Source organism: Aotus nancymaae, unplaced genomic scaffold (assembly GCF_030222135.1).
Source record: "Aotus nancymaae isolate 86718 unplaced genomic scaffold, 86718_ANA_hifiasm-v0.15.2.pri h1tg000010l, whole genome shotgun sequence".
Classification (NCBI taxonomy): Eukaryota; Metazoa; Chordata; class Mammalia; order Primates; family Aotidae; genus Aotus; species Aotus nancymaae.
Genome location: NW_026988421.1, coordinates 4,578,303 through 4,600,178, shown reverse-complemented (window position 1 = coordinate 4,600,178; position 21,876 = coordinate 4,578,303). Strand labels below are relative to the sequence as shown.

Below are 21,876 nucleotides of genomic sequence, written 5' to 3'. Positions count from 1 at the left end.
ACAAGAATTTGACAGAAGGCCTCTTACAATCTACAAATGTCTCAACCAAAAAAAAAAAAAATCTATCCAATCAGATATCAATGCTGGGCTATCAGCCATCAACTGTGAGCAGAGATCACTGTAAGTCTACTGAGACATGCCTCTTTCGTAAAAGAATCTCCCTCAACAGCCACCTTGCTAGGGCACTGGCACAGGTCACCCTCTTGCAGATGGACGCACCACTCACCTGCCCTGTAACTCCAGCCAGGAATGTGAATGGACAGTTGGTTGGCATGACCGCTGGCACGACAATGAGCCTCACGGTCCTTCATCCCTTTTCTTACAGTGACCTGGTTAGTTCCCACGTCTGCAAATTCCATGTTTTCCAATGGAAAAGAATCACTCCAAGGACATGTACCGGTCCCCAAATGCACCCGCCCCAATGATGGGGTTTCCTTCAAGCGACTTTCTTGTAAACCTGGGTTCCAGCGCTGGCCTAGGAGGTCCTGGTCTCCCTCCACGAGCTCCTGCTTCGGGGCTGCGCTTATTGGCTCTCCGTTCACTATGCCATCTACTCCATCTGCTGTTAATCTGTGGGAACTACAATTGAGGTTGAGCGACAGGACGGATCTGTGCATTTTGGGGCTGGCAATTTGAGGTTGCTCAAAGGGAATGGAGAGAGACTTGTCTACATAATAGATGGAAGTTGGACACTGCTGAGACACCCTGAGGTGGACACAGGAACTGAACACCAGCGGGCTCTTTCCTGACAGTGGGGTGTCTGGAGAAAAACTCGTCTCTTTGTCATCTGCATGGGTGACCCAGGCCTTGCGTCTCTCACACAACCCTATGGGGGCCTCAGGAACCTTCAGCCGCACCTCCGAGCTGTTTCTGGAGAACTCTGTGCAGGCAAAAGCTCTCTGGTGCCGACCTGGATGGGGGCCATTGGCCAGAGCTGGGGGCGCCTGCAACAGAGTGTCCTCAGCCCTGCACTTGGGGCACAGAGAGTCCCCAACAGTCCCCCATACCAGGGCGCTGGCTGGGGTGCCCACGCGCCTGGCTGTGATGGTGATGGACGCAAAACCTCTGCGGGGGCCGTCACAGGGGCTGTCCTCTTTGCGTGGCAGTTCTGTCTCAGGTCCTTGCTCATCTGATGGTGTTGGGATTCCTAATCTGCCCGGAAGGAACGCAAATGCCCTGTGAATGTGGACTCCGCTGCGATTAGCCAGAGATTGCTTGGTGTGATGTCCACGAGACTGAGCCATCGCACACGGCAGGGGCAAGAAGGCCCTGTTTTCTCTTGACTTATTCTCATCAATCATCTGGGAGATTACTATGGATGAAATCATTTTTGTGTTTTGTGATTCCAGGGTCTCCTGCAAACAGAAAAAGATCCCGATTATTCAAGCAGTCTATCGAAACACAGGCAGTAAACTCGCTTGCAAGAGGCCACCAGGATGCCGGAGCACTTGGTTCGTAACACCCAGACGTCTTGTCCGAGGCTTTCTGCTGCACACTTGATGGTCAGAGATGGCAGGAAGGGCAGGAAAACTAGATGTTTATGACAAGCTATACATTCTGGAAACATTGGCCTAAGTAGTGAATTGGCTTTCTCTGCTGGGCATCTATTCTTAATTTATCTAATGATGTGTCAATGGGGATCATCTAGTCCTGAAAACCACCTCCACCAAGCCCAGGAGCCCCTGAATACAGGCTCACATCCCCAATGGAGAGGAAAGACAGAATTCCAGAGGTGGGCTGGAACTTGGTGCCACGGGTTTATGTGGGAGATGAGTCAGCACTCCTGAAAGGAAATAGCAACGGTGGTTACCAGGAGCCCCCTCACTACCTCGGTCCTTTGCAGTCCTCTACATTGGCTGGCTTAGATTCTAATTCAGTTGCTCCCTGCTGCTTGGCATCACGGAAGTCAAAGTCCAGAGAGCAAAATAATAGAAAGCAAATGCCCACGTTTGCCCAGACCAACACTATGACAATCAGTTGATTTCACTTATCAGAATTAGGGAGCAGGGGACATTGGACCAAGACACATGTAGCTTTGCTGCACTTCCACGATCAGCTGCATGAGCATGAGTTTTTGTCCGGTGTTTGTAAATGATCGAGGCGTTTCATTTTTCCTGATCAGCAGATTGTTTGTCCTAACAGTACACTGCTTGTGTGTCCGAAAGAGTGTGCCATGATTTTTAACAAAGCATCTAACCAGGTCAAGACTGGAAAGAAGAATCTCCTCTGTCCTTATTTTGTTTTTATTGCGGTTACGTATGAAGCACCACAAAATACGACACGGAAGATGGATTATACCCCGGCACTCGGTGAATGCTAACAGGGTCCTGGCCCCCGTTTAGACGTTCATTATGGTACATGCTTAAAATGAATCCTTGCATAGAGCTGCACAGGATCTGGAATAATATATGTAACCACTAAGCTCCCACTGCTTGCAGAGAATCTTTGCTCCGGGGGCCTGAGGGCAGAACTGGATGCCCAGCACTTGCCACAGCAACTCTCAAATCCCAACACGCAGAGAATGGCCTGAGATGCTACAACTACAAGTTCCCCAGGCCCCAGAGACTGATTCTGTAGGTTGTGGGTGGCACCCAGGCACCTGCATTTCAACTGACATCGCTGTGATTCTGATGTAGGTGATCTGGGTCACATACTTTGAGAAACACAGACAAGTCGTGAGGCTGCTGGTCTTCTCAAGACAACACATTTTGGAAGGAAAGGGCCTGTGTATGTTGGGAGCAGGGTATTTGCTTATTCCACGATGTGACAGCCAGCACGGTAGCATTTTTATTTTCTTCAGGGCAGGACTAATATTTGCTGACTCAAATAATTGCATGTTCCCCACAAGCTGGACACTGGGCATTGCAAGTCCACGTGGCTGCGGGAGGACCAGTGTGAGTGATCGTAGCCACCTGAGGGGCTTTCTGCCCTTACAGTCAGGCATGGGAAGGTGGTTCGCTTATTTTGCATGACAACCTCCATCACGTTATATGTGAGTTTTTTTAAAGATATATGGAAAGTTGTACATTCAAAACATACCCAGAGATGAGTGAAAAAGAAGAAATAGATAGGAGAGTCATTTTAAAATTTATACTTCATTAAAAAAAAAAAAAATCAATGCAGCAAAGCATTCCCTAAGAAATTCCAAGTAACTGGTATCCTTTTCAAGTTATCCTCTTTCATTGTACGCCATATTTTACATTATTCTATGTTATTTCCTTGTGCTAAAATCTCATGTTTTAATTTGTCATTTCTCTGCCCATCCCCCTAACCCATCATATCCATTAGAACGGCAAGCTCCTGTTTTGTTCATGATAGTATAACCTGTGCTAATTACAATGCCAAGCATATTAAAAATTAATACTTTAAAATGAAAAAAAACCAAAATATCTCTGGCTTTATTTAAAATAAAAAAAGGTCACTGGCATGCAGTAGCAGTGAGTCACGAAAGGGGACATGCAGCCCTCGCTTTAGCCCAGTGGGTCCCTCGGACTTCCAGTTCATATCATACATTGCTTCCTTGAGGCTAGCTCTGCTGGAAGTCCTGGTAGGTAGGGCTTCCTTTCCAGCAGTTGTCAGCCCAGGCTACATCAGTCACCTGGGAACTCGTCCAAACCCCAATGGCCAGGCCTCATTCCCAAACAATTACATTAGAATTTCTGGGCAGGGAGGCCCAGGCATCGGTGTTCATAGAGCTTCCAGTGTGACTCCAGCCTGAAGCCCCAATGCTTCTGCGGCATCCTGGATCCCTTCCCCCTGTAGCACTTTTTATGGATGTAGTTTACATACGAGAAAGCTGAAGTGCACCTGGTGCCTATTTCACTTGGTACACAGTCCCTCCTATTAGAGTTAAATTTAGTTCTGATCATAAGTGTTCCTGTCTACCCTACAAGGAGTGCAATCATACCCAGTAGAAACTCTTTGACACTGCTCTTGAAAGAAAAAAAAAAAGACCCACTTTGGAAACTGCAGTATCAGATTTATTTTATAGGGCCATGTTTCCCAAAGTTTGCACCAGGGACTTCTGCAGAGAAACCACAGAGAGAGAGAGAGAGAGAGAGAGAGAGAGAGAGAGAGAGAGAGAGAGAGAAAGTGACAGAGAGAGAGAGAGAGAAAGTGAGAGAGAGAGAGAGAGAGTGTGTGTGTGTCTGTGTGTGTGTGTGTGTTGGTGGGGAGCACATGTTAAAAATGCAGATTTCTAGACCTCTCCTTCCTTGGACCCTGATGCATCAGGATCTATAAGGATAAAACCTAGAATTTGTATCTGTCACCAGCTCCCAGGTGATTCTTCTGCATGGATATGGTGGGAAGGATGCCAGCCTCGGACTCAGGCCACCTGGGGTCTAGCGTGAGCCAGGACTCCCATACTGGCTACAGGACCTTGGACAGGGCCTTGGCTTCCACAGCTGCTGAGCAAGGAGAAAACAGGGGTGGTTCTTATGGGGCCTCCAGGCTTCCTCATACTGTGGTCAGTATCAAGAGAGTACCTCTTCTCCAGGCTCAGGACACCGTGACAGCCTTGAGCTTGGTATCCACAAGGGGTATGTTGCTGGGAATGAGTGAATGCCATCTCACCCTGGAACAACAAGGATGGCAAATACATCCTTCAACAAGGATGAAGCCACAGCCAGAGCCCAGGGCCCGGCATGCTGAGGGATGCCTCCAGGCTGTGCTGAGGGGCTGCAGGCTTGTGTGTCCCTCCAGAAGAACCTAGAGGCCCAGAGGATGGGATAAGGAATTAGCCACCATGGGGAGTGTAAATTAGTTCAACCATTGTGGAAGACAGTGTGGCGATTCCTCAAGGATCTAGAAATAGAAATACAATTTGACCCAGCAATTCCATTACTGGGTATATACCCAAAGGATTATAATCATTCTATTATAAATACACATGCACATGTATGTTCATTGTGACACTGTTTACTTACAATAGCAAAGACCTAGAACCAACCCAAATGCCCATCAATGATAGACTGGATAAAGAAAATGTGGCACATATACACCATGGAATACTAAGCAGCCATAAAAAAGGATGAGTTCATGTCCTTTACAGGGACATAGATGAATCTGGAAACCATCATCATCAGCAAACTGACACAAGAACAGAAAACCAAACACTGCATGTTCTCACTCATAGGTGGGTGTTGAAAAATGAGAACACATGGACACAGGGAGGGGAACATCACACATTGGGATCTGTTGGGGGTTGGGGGGCTAGGGGAGGGATAGCAGGGGGTGGGGAGATTGGGGAGGAATAACATTGGGAGAAATGCCTGATGTAGGTGATGGGGGGATGGAAGCAGCAAAGCACCATGGCATGTATGTACCTATGTAACAATCCTGCAAGGCCTGCACATGTGCCTCAGAACTTAAAGTACTTAAAAAAACAAAGGAACTAGTCACCGTTTCATTAAGTGGGCCCTGGCAAGTGTAGCCACGATTTTATACTCTATCAGATGTGAATGGATGAGGGAAGACGACTAATGAACAGCATGAACTTGAACTTATTTCTGAAGCCCTGGAATCACTCAGGATGTCAAGGTGACACTGCTCCTGAGGGACAAATGCTGATGAATGCCCAGTTCCAAAGAAAAATCGATTTGCCGTCTCAAAATACAATGTGTGACGTAATTCTAGGGTACATACTTTTCCCATGACCCAGCAGAAATGAGTGGATATCTCACATAATCCAATCTACAAAGGAGTGAGGGGTGTTCACATCAAAAGGATACCATATTTCAGTGGAATTTACAATGGAATACATTTCAGTTTGCCTGAATTACACAAATAGAAATGACTCATTGTATATCCAATACATTGAAATGTTGCTGATAGAAATGTAGAAGTCATGTAATTTTTTTAGGTGCAATTCTATTACTAATAACACATAGTCACGGTCAAACTCTTTGTTTAACTGTGCATCCCACATATTTATTTGGGCACCTACTATGTGCCAAAGGCTGCATTTTTCCAGTGTGTAGTCTCAGCTTTGACAAGAGTCCCCAAAACTGGGAGAAATGGAAAAGGAAACACTGGAGGGCCCTTTGCTCTTTCCAATACAGCACATTCTCCTGTGTATCAAACCCCTTCTCTCAGTGAGACCTATTCAATGATTGAAGATAAGGTCTAACCTCCTCAAAATCTGTATGGGTTTGCCAGGACTACCATAGCACCAAAGTACCATACACTGCATAACTGAACTAATTTTCTCAGTTCTAGGAGCTGGAAGTCTGAGATGAAAGTGTCACAGGGCTGGTTTCTTCTGAGGCCACTCCTTGGCTTGTAGACGGCCACCTTCCTACATCTTCACAGTCTTCCGTCTGTCCTCTGCCCCATGTGTGGGTCCTAATCTTTTCTTCTTATAAGGACACCAGTCCCACTGGATTAGGACCCACCCTAATGACCTCGCTTAACCTTAATCACTCCTTTAAAGGTCCTACCTCCAAATGCCGGCACAGTCTGAGAAAGTAGAGGACAGGACTTCACCATATCAATTTAGTGGGGGTTGGGCAGATGTGATTCAGCCCCTAACACATCACTTTGTGTTCCATCCCTCTTCTGGGCCTGGGAAACCAAGAAGGGGATGAGGTGGGGGTTATTTAATGTTCCTCAGTCTGTCTACTACTTTTAAAACTGGGCAAGTTTTCTTTAGAAAGTAATTACATCTTTTAAACCAAATATCTTCTCAAATTAAGCTGTTTCATAGTGACATTCCATCTTTCTTTCTACTGGATTAACTAAACATGTCTTTACAAAGAGATTTCTTTCATCTGAAACAAAATTAACTAAGATTTGATTTAAAAGGAAGAAGAAAATCATCTCACATTTACAGTAGAATGTTCGAGTGGGAGAGAGGTCAGATGTGTAGCTGGGTTTTGTGTCCTGCTTTGGGAGTAAACTGTCCCTTTCCTGACCATCACACACAACACATTTTTAACACTTTCTGTCTCATAGATGCTGCTTTAAGATATTGATAGCTCTTAAATGTTTCAAAGATGATTTTGTAGTGCTGGTAACTGCTTTCATAGTTTTGTGCTTTTATTGACTGTTTTTAACTTCATATTTATGCCTTAAGAGGTATTTCTAAGAAGGGCATAATTCCATAAATTGAAGTCAGAAGGAGCCAAGTGGCAGATGATCAGAGGAATCAGCTCTTAAGCCACCGGAGTGAGGATGCCTCCATCCCTGTAGCAATTTATTTCTCCAAAGAATAAGCCTCTCCGTCGATCTCTACCTTGAAACGTATTTTTCCCCATTGCTGCTCTGCAAACTTTACGCTGTATTTGCCCAAGGATTCTTTGGCTGCAGCTTCCCACAGAAGACTCTGCAGTCCTCTGCATTTGCTGCAAACCTGCCTTCCTCCATTGAGTTGATCTGGAGCCATCATCACTAGGTAATCTGTTGGCCTAGTGGCATTTCATCCTGAATGGAAGGACATTTTCCAGTGTATGAACTCACTCTGGTATGTAGCAACAGGGGAAGAGAGTTTTAAGGCAAATGGAAAAATCTGAGCTTTTCTCACTCTCCATTGGGAAACTTTTGCCTTTCCATACAGTTACTAAAAACGAAGAACTCCATGCCTCCTGACAGAGAGCAGTGAAAAGCCAGAAAGAATTTATTTTTCCCCCAATTTTTAAATTGTGGTGAAATAGACATTAAATAAAATTTACTATCTTAGCCATTTTAAGTCTACAACTTAGTGTATAAAATGCATTCATAATGTTGAGCGACCATCACCACGATTTATTTCAAGAACTCTTTTCATCTTGTAAAACTGAAACTCTATACCCATTAAAAACTAACTTCCCAGCCCCTTTTCCTCATTCTCTGACAACCACCAAGAATCACTGTTTTTTCTTTTAAGGTGGAGTGGGTAAGGAAATCATGGTTGCACAACTGCATCTTATATTCTGCAGAAATTAAAAATACAAATTACAAATAATTTAAATGAAATGAGGAATTGCTTGTGATGGGATATTATAAGAGAAGAATACAAGAGAGCCATCAAAGTTAATATGCATCACAGTCCTATGTTAAAATCCATGGGGAAAATGTACAGATAAATATTTTCTTATTTATACATTTCTGTATTTTCCTGTTTCTGCATAGGGTCGCTATTACTTTTATTAAGAGGAAAATTTCAAAAAAATTTTTAAAGAAGATAACTCTGTTCCATATTTACTCCTTTTAGATAATCATTTGCCAGAAAAGGTGACTTCCTATCACTGCTACAGCTTGAATGCATTTTGGAAGGACAAGTGATCAATCTCGTGTGGGCCCTGGAGGAGAGACAGTGACTTACGGCAGCCACGGTGGCAGGACAGCAGGGCAGTCACTGGCGTGTTTCATCCTCTTATGGCAGCCTTCTAGCGCATGCCCAGGGACAGGCTCTAAACGTTCCAAGTTAGGGGGGAAATTTGAGTCACCTTCTGACCAAATTAGATGATCCAGATGATTCCAGAGCAGGTGGTCAGGAGGTATAATTTCCAGAGACATTGAACTCAGTCACAGATAATGACCGAGAGAGAGAGAGAGAGAGACAGAGAGAGAGAGAGAGAGAGAGAGTGTGTGTGTGTGTGTGTGTGTGTGTGTGTGTGTATTACAAGGATACAGCCACATAGCCACAAGAGGTGTGTTGCTGGGAATGAGTGAATGCCATCTCATCAACATTCAACATTAGTGACTAATGTTTAACCACAAACATCAACATCAACATTAGTGACGAAACTGTGATTAATTTTTGAAATCAACAGGAAAATGCTGATATTTGCCAGCTCAATGGGAAAAACAGGTGACAAAGATCCTCGGTTGACATCTTTCTTAAAACAGAGTAGCGGTGGAGTGCAGCAGTTTCATCCCCACACCCTTCCCTGACTCAATCTCTCTCCTCCTAACTGGCATGTCCACCCAAGGACAGCTCTGAATGACGCACTGCTCTTTCCACTCCTTTTCCTTCCCAAACCCAGGGCTCCGGCTCCTGCTTCCAGGGAATAGATTAATTATAGCCATGCATCTTTACATCTTCAGACAGTGAGCTTGGTGCTTTCACATAGAAAGGGCTTTAAATATTGATGACTAAATCTCAGGACCCCAAATAACATCCTTTCTCCCTCTTGTGGGATTTCAGGCACCGAGTCTCTGCAGGAAATGTAGAGCTTTATTAAACGCAGACCTAAATCAAAGTAATACCTAACACAAGCATTTTGGGTAAAAAAAATATTTTAACAGATATCTTTGCTACTTTAATCTTTATGAGAGATCGATTCTTATAATTCCACTCTCCCTTAGAACTACAAAAATGGGCAGTGAAATCTCCATCTGTGACAGACAGCAGATGCCTTGTAAACTGTAACATCTTAGACAGTTTTTTAAGGTGAGAAAGTCCATACTGTAAATCTTGTTAATTCAAAAGAGCCTTCCACCACGACAGTCCTTTAGAGTAAGCTAAGAACAAAAGCTTCAGAGCCAGGCAGGTTGTACGAGCTGTGAGATTTGGGGCAAGTCACCTACTAAAGCTGTAGTTTTCTCATTTCTAGGTATTAATATAAGAGCAGTACCTGTCTCATGGGGCTATGGGAAGGATTAACTGAATCAGTCATTAGTCAGAGCCTGGTGTATGACACGCTGACAATATTAACCACTGTGTACCAAGCTCTTTTGTTCCTAGAATCTGAACTATTTCATTTTATAAATATGACCTCTAATTTCCTTCCCTATTTCAGACCACTGACACTTTTTGCAGTTCTAACAACCTAGATACCGGCTTGTTAGATTTCAGAGAACCTCATTTGCATCTTGAAAATGCTGTATGGCATGATTCTCCCTCTCTCTCTCCCTCTCTTTCTCTCTCTCCAGCAGACAAATTTTAGTTGAAAATTGAGAGGAATTGACATATTTGAAGAGACTGCAAACTTGCAAATTGTTTTTGAAGATATAAAAGAATAATTAAAGCTACAGTGTATGCTTTCTCGTAACAAGTCTTAGTCATTGATGGTTAGATTGTTTGCTGCATTAATTCAATTTTTGACTAAATAAAATAAAATGTAATCACGTCACAAGTAGGTCAGTGATTATGTTTTATGGATGGGTGCATTTTGCTGATTGTTTTAGAAATTAGAAATGTGTGTTACCTTGGTGAAGTCAAATTTCGCCTCTGTAACATCAGACTGGAGATTTTTAAGGGCAATTTGATCTCTTGTACTGTGGCAGTTGTCCCGTAATCCTAGGCAAAAGGAGATAATATTGCTATTTTTCAGTATAAAAAGGATAAAATGAAATATATAACTCTATATAAAATTTAATGTCACCTACTCACATATTCTATCAGCCAATAGTAAATCCAGATAGTCTAACCATGACAAAAATCTTACACTTTTCTCTCATTTATTCCATTCCCTCCATTTATCCTCTCTGGGTTCTTTATTACTTAGTTTATTCAGCTGCGAGATTTCTTCTTCCATACAATCCCTTATGTTCCTTAGACTCAGTCGTAATTGCATAATTTTAGCCCTATCATATTTGCCAGTGTCCCAAGTTTATGCTCAGCAGAAGAGATTTCCCATCTATAGATTTCCCAGCATCACTAGAGGTAAGAATGGCTGAAATACAAAACTGACCTTCCTTCATTCAGCCTCTTAATGCAACCATTACTGGAAGGGTCATGGATGACTCAGAAACTGATATAAAACTGTTTTAGACCCTCTGAGGATAATTTAGTGATAACATCATGAGACGCTTTATGTAAAATCCCCCACATGTGCCTTTCTGTGAGTGTCTGCCAGAGATAGCTAAGGATATCGTCAGGTCCAACCACACAGAGCAGTAGACTAAACACTGGAGAACTGGGGTTCTAGTCCTGGATCCCCCAATCACTGGCTTAATAACAGCGGTCACATCTACAGATCCACACTTCACCTGAATTCCTCATCCACCACACCTGCCCTGAGTGCCTCATGGAGCCCTGCACAGAAGCTTTCTCTTAGAGGCAAGTCAGGAGCACTGCAGAGTTTGCCAGGGCCTCACGCAGACACAGCCCCCACTGTCTCTAACAGTGACCTTTGTCAGGTTGCTAATGTAGAAACATGAACCAAACCCAGGGAGACAGTATGAGCATGGAAGTAGAAAGCAAGCCCAGGAAGAGGCCCAGTTTCTGCAGCCCAGGGTGACCACTCTGCCTCTGCAATGGAAATACTCTAGGGAAGGTGATTTTTCAAGGGGCTGTAATAAATGGCCCCCCAACTGCTAGTGCAGGTGATGAGAAAGAAGGGATTTATGAAAGCAGTTCCCTAAAGTCCTGCCTTTATCAACTCATCAAAAAGGTTTATGAAAATTTTAGATATACAGTCACGTACTGCATACAACCTTTCAGTCAGTGAAGGACTGCATATATGAGAGTGGTCCAATAAGATTATAATGGAGCTGAAAAATTCTTTCACCTAGTGACGCTGTAGCCATCAGAACGTCAGTGTAACTATTTAAATAAGTGTAGTGTAGCCTAAGTGTGCAATGCTTGTAGTTTACAGTAGTAGACAATACTGTCCTAGGCCTCCATATTCACTCACCACTCACTCATCCCACTCACCCAGAGCAACTTCCAGGCCTGCAAGCTCCATTCATAGTAATCGTCCTGTACAGGTGCACCATTTTCTATCTTTTGGCCTGTATTTTTACTGTACCCTGTTTATGTTCAGGTATGTTCAGACGCACAAATACTTACCATTGTGTTACAATTACCCACAGTCTTCAGCACAGCCACACGCTATACACGTTTGGAGCCTGGGAACAAGAGGCCATACCATACGGCCTAGGTGTGTAAGCGGCTGTACCATCTGGGTTTGTACATTCTACAAGGTTCACACACCAACAAAACCCCCAACTGCATTTCTCAGAACATATCCCTATCCTCAAGCACTGCATGAATGTAACTGAAAATATTTTATGAGGAAATAATGTGCTTTAATTTTTTCAAATCTGGCAGATTTGCAAAGGGGTCAGGACATGGCTCGAGGGAATTTCGAGGGCTACCATTGACCTGTTCAAAGCCTGGCTATGTCTCATCTTGTCCTTGGGCGACGGTGAGCCCCATCAGCTCTAATTCAGATGTGGGGCCGTGCCTCCATCTATGACTGCTATTGAGTGACAGAGACAGTTATCCAAGATGATGTGCACAGATTACTTTTCGTGAAGTACGAATATAAGGCCTGAAAGGTCTCATGGATTCCTGTGCAGGATGATGCATCGTGATGAACTGACAATAAAGCTGATGAAGACAGAAATCACCTGCTCTGGTCATGTGGCTCCAGGTGTGGTTAAGAACTTTGGAGTCAGCACAGGCTGAGGTCAGACAGGTCTGGGCCTGCATCCTGCACCCTCAGGCTGACCTACAGTGGATGGGCTGCATACTCTGAGTTTCTTCTTTCATTAAAGGCAGGCAATAACACCTCCTGCAAAAATGCTGCCTTGTCATCAGTGCAATGAGAGTACAGTATGGAAAGCACTTGGGCAGAGTGGGGTGTGGAGTTCATGTTTGATAAATGACACCAGTTATGATCGGTAATGAGTAGGATCAAGGCGGCCCTCCCCGAGACCCAACTGGTTGCCATCACTGTGGCGTCAGTGGTCAGGAAGTCACTGGAGTCACACCACAGAGTCCCAGCACCTGAATCCCAGTTCTGGTTACTCATGTGGCTTTGAGCAAGTTCCTCAGCATCCTTTGGTTTCCCACCATGACATGTAGACAATGAGGGTACCTACTTCAGAGGGTTACTGAAAGAAATTAAGTAACATAACCATTCCTTAGTGCAATGCTCAGAATATAACAACATACAGAAAACACTAGCTTTGGGGAGGTGCCTCATCTCTATCAGGGAGGTGGAGGGACTGCCATGATCAGATACGCAAAGGCTGAGCACGAGCTGCCTGTGGCTGCTGCAACAAATGACCACAAATTCAGGGCTTACATAACACAAGTGTGTTATTCTCCAGGTCTAGAGGTCAAAGGTCCAACCTGGCCTCACTGGGCTAAAATCAAGGTGGTGGCAGGGCTGGGTTCCTTTCTGAAAGCTGTAGGGGAGAATTCTCTTCCTTGCCGTTTTGAGCTTGTAGAGGCTACGTGCATTCCTTAGCTCACAGCCCTGAATCACTCAAACTTCTGCTTCCAATATCACATCTCCTTATCTGACTCTGACCCTTCTTCCTCTCTCTTGTAAGGACCCTTGGATTAGATTGAGCCCACCTGGAGAATCGAGGCTACTCTCCCCATCTCAAGGTTATTAACTTAATCTCATTTGCCAAGTTCCTTTGGCCAAGTAAGGTAACATATTTACAAGTTCCAGGGATTAAGACATGAACATCTTTGTAGCGGGGGTATTATTCTGCCTACCATAGACTAGTTGGGGAGATGGAGGTAGATGTATTAGATATAGTGTAGGGCCTTTAAAATAATGAATATAAAGTCTATATAGCAACATGAGAATGTGCTTACAATGCTATGTTTATCAAAAGGAAAAAGCTGGGGCAACAGACTTTCCATCCCAGAACCATGGCCCAATTTGTCCATAACCTGTGGAGAAGACCCCAGTGCTGGTAAACACTGCTGTGACTTAATCAAAGCCTCAATCGGCCACATTTTGGTACCACCCCAAGGCTGAGCTGGTTCCTCCCACCCCTGCTGAGATTCCTAGAGCTATTCAGAGCCTGAACAGAGATAGTCAATAGTGCTCAGACTCACAGCTTCTAACAGCTCACAGTTAAGAAAGCTGTGCTGAATGGTTTGGCGGCCACTGAGGTGTGGACGTGGTTTTACGTCGGCGAGATCATAGGCAAGCACGGCATCATTGGCTGTCATATTTGAAGACCAGTCTTTCACATCTAATTATGTTTATTATTTGAGTGTTGTTGGCCCATGTGTGATCAGACTGCTAGCTGAATAAAATAAGATTTGTTAAAAAAAAAAAAAAAAAGAAGAAGAAAAAAGCCTATGAACCATATGACAGCAACATTTATAAAATTTATGTAGGTCCTCAACCCCTGCCTCAGGCTCTGCCTCTTGGAAACCTGACCCAAGACAGGGCCCTACCTTGCATTGCTGTTCAACAGCAAGGGCTCCCAAAATGTGGCCCCCAGACCAGCAGCATCCACAAGATGAGGGCACTAGTTAGAAATTCACATTCTTGTGTCTCACCTACTGACCCGCAGACCTAGCAAATGAGGAGGTTTGAGGAGGCTCAGCCCTGTGCTTTAGCAAGCATTCCAGGACATTTGGCATAGCTCAAGCAGGAGTACTTGTGGAGTACTTGTGGAGGAGTACTAAGACAACTTAAGGTGGTGAGTCTGAAGCACCAGAAGAGGACCATAATGCTTCGATTCGAAAACCACTCCATGACTTTTAGGAAAATACACCTAGTCTGTGGGCATGGGAATCTCAATGAGGCTTCTCGCCAGTAGCTTCAGTTTGAATAAAACCATCATAGAAAAATGAAAAATAAAAAAGGTCATGAGAATCAGCATGCTTTTATTTTGAAAGTAATTAAAAACCAGCCTAATCAACCACCCAAAATCATTGCTGGTCTATGACTCACTGTGTTAGCTGCCTGGCACGCCGGCCCTCTGTGCCCAGGGAATGTGTGCACTCACTAGTACGTGTCAAGAGCTCTTCTCTCCTAAGATGATTGGAAGCACTGTACCCACTGCTGTCTCCATCAGCCTGAACCACATGTCCAAAACCATTCCCCGATTTGAGCCCCTTCCAGAGGCCACAACCCCCGTGAGTGAGCACACCACGAGGCCCTGAGCCAAGGCCTTCCAGAATCCATGTTTCCTCCCTGGAGGACGGTCTGTGCTTCAGCAACGGAATTCAACCGAGCAGGAATTTATGCAGTGCTCAGGGTGTGTGAGGCCCTGAGCGGAGAGATAAGGTGGGAGAGATGCTCTCTTTTTCTAGGTACTCTAAGAGAGAGTCACGGCTTTGCTATCCCAGGCCTTCATAAGCCACAGACAGAGCCCTTCCAGCAGAGGGAACCAGGAAAAGTTGGTGGGAGGGAGGGGACACTTGACATGGCCTTGTCAGAGGGGGTGGATTTAGGCAAAGGTGAACAGAGTGGAGAGGGACGGGGGCACAGCCCAAGTTGCAGTCAAAGGGAAAGGCAGGAATAGCTTAAGATAAAGTATAAAAGTAGAACAATCCAGCCTCTGGCAAATAGCAAGTAGAATATTGGGTGAAGCACAGAATATAAAAAATCATGTCCAATTCCCATCTGTTGGCTGATACTGCTTGACTTATCTCTACAAAAGTAGCAGATAAGCACCATCACGTATTGTCTCGTCAATCAATCCATCCAAGAAATGTGCAAATGACCAATGCCCAGGCCTTCAGTCTCTCTGGTGATTATACTTATTATTCTCCTGCCTACATCATTAGCAGCAGAGGTGGGGAAGGGGCACTCAAATTCTCACTTCTTGGATTTTTAAATGCCTTATCTTATTTCTAGACTTACGGAAGTCAAGGTTTAGTCTGAATTTTCACCAGCCTTTTAACAATACCCTTTGTTAATATTTTAAAGCAGATGTTCCTTAGAGAGAATCACTCCAGATTTACATTCAGCTCATCATTCGGTGAGACTTGACACTGCTGACTACCCATTCTCTGGGAAGTCTTCTCATCTCCTTACTGTCTTTTTCATTTTGGCTACTGTGTCTTACTTTTGTGGGTTTTCTCCTTGACAGTTCTCTGTCCTGCCATTGTGCCCTCTTCCCAAACCTGATGAACCAAACCAACCAAGGAAAGGCCATATCTCCTCTGTGAGCACCACCTCAGAGCCAGCTGCCTCCAATTCACCTCAAATAGCTTTTGCAAAAGGAAACCAACCCCCGCCCCCCATAGCTCTCCCTCCCTTCTTCCTCCTGTGTCATCACCTTGGCCAGTGGCCAAGCAAAAACCAAAGGTCTGACCTCATCTGAGACAACATCCTCCCCCTTCCCATTGCCCTCACTGGAAACAAAGGCTCCCACTCCGCACCACCGCCTCATCTTCACCTCCAACATCCAACTGAAAGCCAAGGCCGGTTTTTTCCTGAGACAAAGGCTTTCCTCCATCGCATCAATTCACCTCCCTGCTCTGCTGATGTCAGCAAGGTCACAATCAGGCTGGTGACCTAACCAGCCTCATCTCCCAGCCAGTCCTGCCAAACCTTCTTGATGTTGCTAGTTTGTGACCATAAAGGCCACCTGCTCCTTCGAAAACTCAAACGCAAGGGACACATTTCTCCCCAAGAAAAGGGCCCGAGAAAAGGTACAAAATCAAAGCACACATGTAGGGGGACCCTGGGAGTTCAAGAGACTCAGGTTAGAAATCCTTAAAGCCAGCCTGCTTCCCACGGGCAGCTGGCTTGGATGACCATGAGTGCTGTCTTCGCTTTTTTCCCACTGGGAAACTCCTGACCTGTGATGTGACTCAAGATCGCTTCTCTCAGAAGGACTTCCTAATTTGCCACTACCCAACATGACCCTTAAGCTGGATTGGTGCCTGCATTCATTCCCAGGGCTGCCATGAAAAGTGACCACAAAGGGAGCAGCTGGATACACCAGGGATTTACTCCCTCCTAGTTCTGGAGGCCAGAAATCCAGTTGTCAGGACCGGGCTCCCTCTGAAGGCTCCAGGGGAGGACACTTCCTTACTCCTCCCAGTGTCCCCTGGTTGCTGGCATCCTCTGTGTCCCTTGGCTTGGGGCAGCCCCTCTCTAATCTCTGCCTCCACCTGCACATGGCCATATTCCCTGGATGTACCTCCAAATCTCTCCCCTTTATAAAGACACCAGTCATTGGAATGTAAGGCCCACCCTACTCCAGTGTGACCTCATCTTAACTCAATGTCATCTGCAAAGGTCCTTATCCAAATGGCCCTCATTCCAATAAGTTCACATTCACAGGCATCAGGGGTTAGGCCTGGAACACATCTTTCATGGAACACAATTCAGCCAGCCCACACCAGTGCCCCCTCGACAGGTGTTGCTGTGCATCCTTTTTATGGCTTTGTGGAATTATCTCTTTGTGAGTATCTCCCCAAGTTGGCCCAGGTATTTAGAGACACCTGATTCATCTCCTTTCCCTGGGGCCTCGCACAGTACTGGGCCCAGAAGACACTGAGTGTGGAGTGAATGAACAGATTACTTTATATCTTAATATATCTGTGGGAAAAAAATTAGAACATACCTTTCCCAGGAAGTCTGAGCATATTCCACTCAGGTTTCAAGGCCATTTTACTCAGTTTCAAAGGTCTTTTAATGACAAGGATGTATTTGGCTAAACGAAAGAAAAAATGGCCATGGTTTACCTCTGTTAACTATGCTCAGAATGAGTCAGGCTTCCACCTTCCAGCCTTGGCCAAAAACCTCAAAACTCTGTGTGTGATGAAGTCACCGGAATGTTTACAGGGCAACCAGGGGAAGGGCATGCAAGTCCATCTGTGACATTGCTTGTTAGAAGCAATTATCTCTTCAATGTTTACATCTGAGGCTTCTTTGATGAATGAAACAGGTTTGCATGAGAATTATTTAAAAATTTTCTTATTAAAATATATCCAGGTAACATCACACTAGTGATTAATCTACTTGCTACCTTTTTTTATTTTTATAAACAGTTTATATAGAAAATTGAGCAATATAACAGTTTACCATGCAAGTTCTTATAAGAATGATTGGTTTTCAGACAATTTAGTGAAATATCTTTGACACTAAATTATAATGAGCATTTTTAAAATAATATATACCCAACCAAATTTAAGGTGGCTTATAGTTAATAATGCAGTTTAAAAACAGTAACACTGATTTTTTAAGAGAAGTAGATAATGAGTAGGAGAAGTTATTGAATCAAACTCAAAAGCCTGAGCTAAAGATGGCACCAGCGGGCAGGCACGGTGGCTCACACCTGTTATCCCAGCACTTTGGGAAGCTGAGGTGGGCAGATCACCTGAGGTCGGGAGTTCTCGACCAGCTTGACCAACATGAAGAAACCCCGTCTCTACTAAAAATACAAAATTAGCCAGGTGTGGTGACACATGCCTGTAATTCCAGCTACTCAGGAGGCTGAGACAGGAGAATCACTTGAACCCAGGAGGCAGAGTTTGCGGTGAGCCAAGATCGCGCCATTGCACTCCAGCCTGGGCAAAAGAGTGAAACTCCATCTCAAAATAAAAAAAAGATGGCACTGGCACAGATGAATCATAACTTCAGGGTAAGTTTCCCACAGTCAAAATGAAAGGAGAGATGTGAGAAATTGCATAACTTGTTGCATTTCCAATGAAATACACCATTTTATAAGGAGACCACTTTTATCTCCTGGGATAATGCCTGAGTCATTATATACATGCACAGTGGCTTTGTAAGCAGTTTTACAAACACAAGGCCAATGTAAATTTCACTGGACAATCCCAAGACCTTTTCGTCTGGTCAGTGTCTCTGTCACATCGTAATGGCTAAATGCATTGCAGGTGTGTTGTGAGCCACATACCTGCTAAGTGCTGTACAGGTGTTATCTCCTTTAATGGAAGAAATGACCCGTGAGGAGGACGCTATGACTACTCTCATTTTACAGATGAGAAGATTGAGTTTCATTTAAGTCTCTTGCCAGGTGTCACCCCTCCAATAAGCCGGAAGCTGAGAGTTTGCAATATGAATAATCACTGTACATGATTAGGAAAAGGTAAAAGTGGAACAGCTTGAGTTTTGATGTCTAGTCCAGCTTGACGCTTGGTGCCGCCACATTTTAATGCTGGCTAACCTTGGATGAGCCAAGTAACCTCCTGGCCTCTGTCTGTTCCTCTGTGAGAGACAGGCTGGTACAGGCTTTGTCAGGCTGGGAATTATTAAATGAGGCAAAGAAAGGTTTTCATGGGCTCTGCACAGTGCTGTCACAGAATGGGCCCTTGAAAAATAGAATGTGTTATTGGCCATAGTTTTACACATAATTTTCATTTCTCAGTAAATTATGGTTTATAATAAAGACATTTAAAAAGTCTATTCTACTGAATGTTGCAGTCACTTGGGCTCTAGCTGAATCTGAAGACCCCTGGAGTCTGAAGCACGGTCCTCTGGCCCTTGGCAGCCAGGGTGAGGTGCTCCAGCTTATCTTTCCCTGTGGCTGCAGTGTGGGTCTCTCCTGGTGACGGATCAGGGCACCAGCCTCAAGGATGACGACGACAACTGAATACAATAATACTTGTGAAAGCACCCCGCTCATGGGTGCCGAATCAATGTCATCATGCCAGTCTCTCGGGGCTGCAAACATTGACAGGGAAGATAGCACATTTGAGGGCCTGAGTTGGGTGCTGAGATAGCAAAGATGAAGGGAACACAGGAATCCCTGTCTTGGAAGAACCCACAGCCTAATGAGGAAATGAGACACATGAAGGTATTCTTCCATGCAATGTGGATCGACCACCTCTCATGAATTGTCTCACTTTTTAAAACGCGTGGTGAAATACACATAAAATGTACCATGTTCATCATTTCTAAGTGTGCAGTATTAGGTACTTTCCTAAGGTGCAAGCGTTACCGTCATCCATCTCCAGAACTCTAACTTGCAAAATGGAAACTCTCTCCCCATTAAACGCCAACTCCCCATTCCGACCTTCCCCCAGTCCCTAAAAACCACCATTCTACTTTCTATTCCTACAAATTTGCCTATTCTAGGAACCTCATACAAATGGAATCATACAGTATTTGCCATTTTGTGGCTTATTTCACTTAGTATGTCTTCAAGATTCAACCATGTTGCAGCATGTGTCAGAATTTCCTTCAAGGATAAATGATATGCCATTGAATGTATATACTACAATGTCCATATCCATACATCCATCAGTGGACACTAGTCCCTTCTTATCTATTGCAAATAATGCTGCAACGGATGGGTTGTACAAACGTGTATCCAAGTCCCTGATTTCAATTCCTTCTTAAGAACTGTCTTTAGCCTTTCATTCTATAGTTCTGTCTTGATCTTATTACATAGTATTTTCTTACCACAAACTAGTTTTTGTTTTGAGAGGTGGGTGGGGGTGGCAAAGAGATAGATATATGGACAGATAACTTTGGTAGTACTTAAAACCATCTTTAAAAACACATTCCTTCCTCCCTTCATGACTGCATGCACAGAAGGAGGAGAAAGGAATGAGGGTCTTGTTTTCAGACCTTGATGGATGCAAGCAGTTAGACACAGGTAGCCTCTGTTGTGCAACCCAAATGCCTTCAATGTGGACATCAGAGTGACAGGAAGACAAGGCACTCTCCTCTCAAAAGATTCCTGAGCTGGGAGGCAGCCCAGGTCAGGGAGAACTGAAGCCTGGGTAGAGGGGACAGGATTCCTGCTGGGAAGACCAGGGAATGCAGAGCCTCACCTAAGCAGAGAGTCAGGGCTTGGACAGCAAGAAGGAGCACTGGGAGAAGTTGAAAGATGACAATTTTGTCCCCATTTTGGGGGCCTTAATAGGACACAGCAAGCACACTGGGCTCTGGATCCCTCCTGGATGCTCAGCCATGCCAGCCCCTCCTCTGGGCCCAGCTTCCTCATCTGCAAGGCAAGGCGAGCATGGACCTGTATGGCCCCTCAGGGCACAGTCTAGCTCTGTCAAGAGGGCTTGTCCTACAAGAGCTGGGGGACATTGAGGGAGGGTGCGTGTGAGAGGGAGGCAGTCTCCACTTTAGCTTGCTTCTCTCATTAAGTGGAAAACCCCATCATTTTCATCACTATGTACTCCCTCCTTTGTCAAGCTCACCAAATAAGAATCGTTATTACATAGTCTTGAAAGTCATAGTGTGGTTTGATTTCAGAGGAGACCATTTCTGCCTTTGCAGGTGGGTGGTAGAAAATTGGGACACTTCTGTGGACAACAGTGGCCAGAAAGAGGCACCACCCCCAACCACCATCCCAGCTTCCCCCTAAGGGAGATCCATGCTGCAACAGGGTCCCAATTACCAGACTCATTAGCCAGGCAACTTTCTGTAGGATGAGCAAGGATGAATTATTTGCTTTTAGTTCAGGACTGATGAACAAGCAACCCACCAGGAGGAAAAATAGGACGTCTTTTAAACTTCCTGCAAAAGAGGACCTGGAGGCGCACTCGGCCCACTTTGCCACACACTCCGATGAGACCAAAGAACTTGTCAACTCAGGTTCTTCTGTTAACAGATTCATTATGTAAACAAGACACAAAAATATTTTCATAAAATGTCAGGATGGATTTTCTCTCCTTCCCCAGCAGCAACGTGACTCTTGTTTGTGGGACTGTGGGGCTTGTTTCTCGTCTGTTCAGCTGAATTGGCCAGAGCAGAATGTCTGGAGCCTGGAGCTGGAGCCCACAGAGATGATTACAGGCTCCACCGTGAGCTGGACAAATGAGGTTGGTGCAGCATCCGAAAGCCCAGGTTGTAAATCTCTCATTAGAAGAGCCATTAGCCACACGCTGCACATCAGGGGTCTGGAGAGCCACTGTCACCGGACCTGGTCTGAGAGTCCAGCATTAAAGGGAAAACCCAGGCTGAAGATGTGCACACCACTGCCATTATCCTGTGTTCTTACTTAGAAAACCAAAGTGGCCTCTCTACAGAAGTCTCCAGCAGCTCATCAGCGACGCCAGGCAATTAGATCAAGGTTGTTCTCGCTGGTGTCGATTTTGTTTGGGGTTCTTTGGCTCTTTGTTTTTGCTGTTGTTGTTGTTTAATGGAGCGAGGAGCCTTGCATTCCCTGTCTTCTGTTGTTCCCTGCTGTATAGCAGACCTTACGTTTAGGCAAGAGCAGTGACACTGTCCTCTTAAATGGGTAGGCACATGAGAATCCAAAGCTGCCTAAACAGCTTGTCCACACCTGCCACAATGCAAAAAAGGAAAC

The 21,876-nt window shown here is 44.8% G+C and overlaps 1 protein-coding gene and 1 pseudogene across 2 annotated transcripts in view; one reads left to right on the top strand and one right to left on the bottom strand.

The window, feature by feature from the left end:
• CUNH10orf90 (chromosome unknown C10orf90 homolog) overlaps nucleotides 1–21,876 on the bottom strand; it is a 241,488-nt gene that overhangs the window by 73,360 nt on the left and 146,252 nt on the right. For both annotated transcript variants that reach the window (XM_021671703.2, XM_064373650.1), the window contains exons 3-4: nucleotides 10,131–10,222; nucleotides 227–1,355 (exon numbers count right to left, since the gene is read on the bottom strand). In XM_021671703.2, coding sequence (XP_021527378.2) covers nucleotides 227–1,355; nucleotides 10,131–10,222 — 1,221 coding nt within the window. The remainder of the gene's footprint in view (nucleotides 1–226; nucleotides 1,356–10,130; nucleotides 10,223–21,876) is intronic.
• LOC110568439 (ATP synthase subunit g, mitochondrial-like) lies at nucleotides 13,541–13,852 on the top strand (annotated as a pseudogene).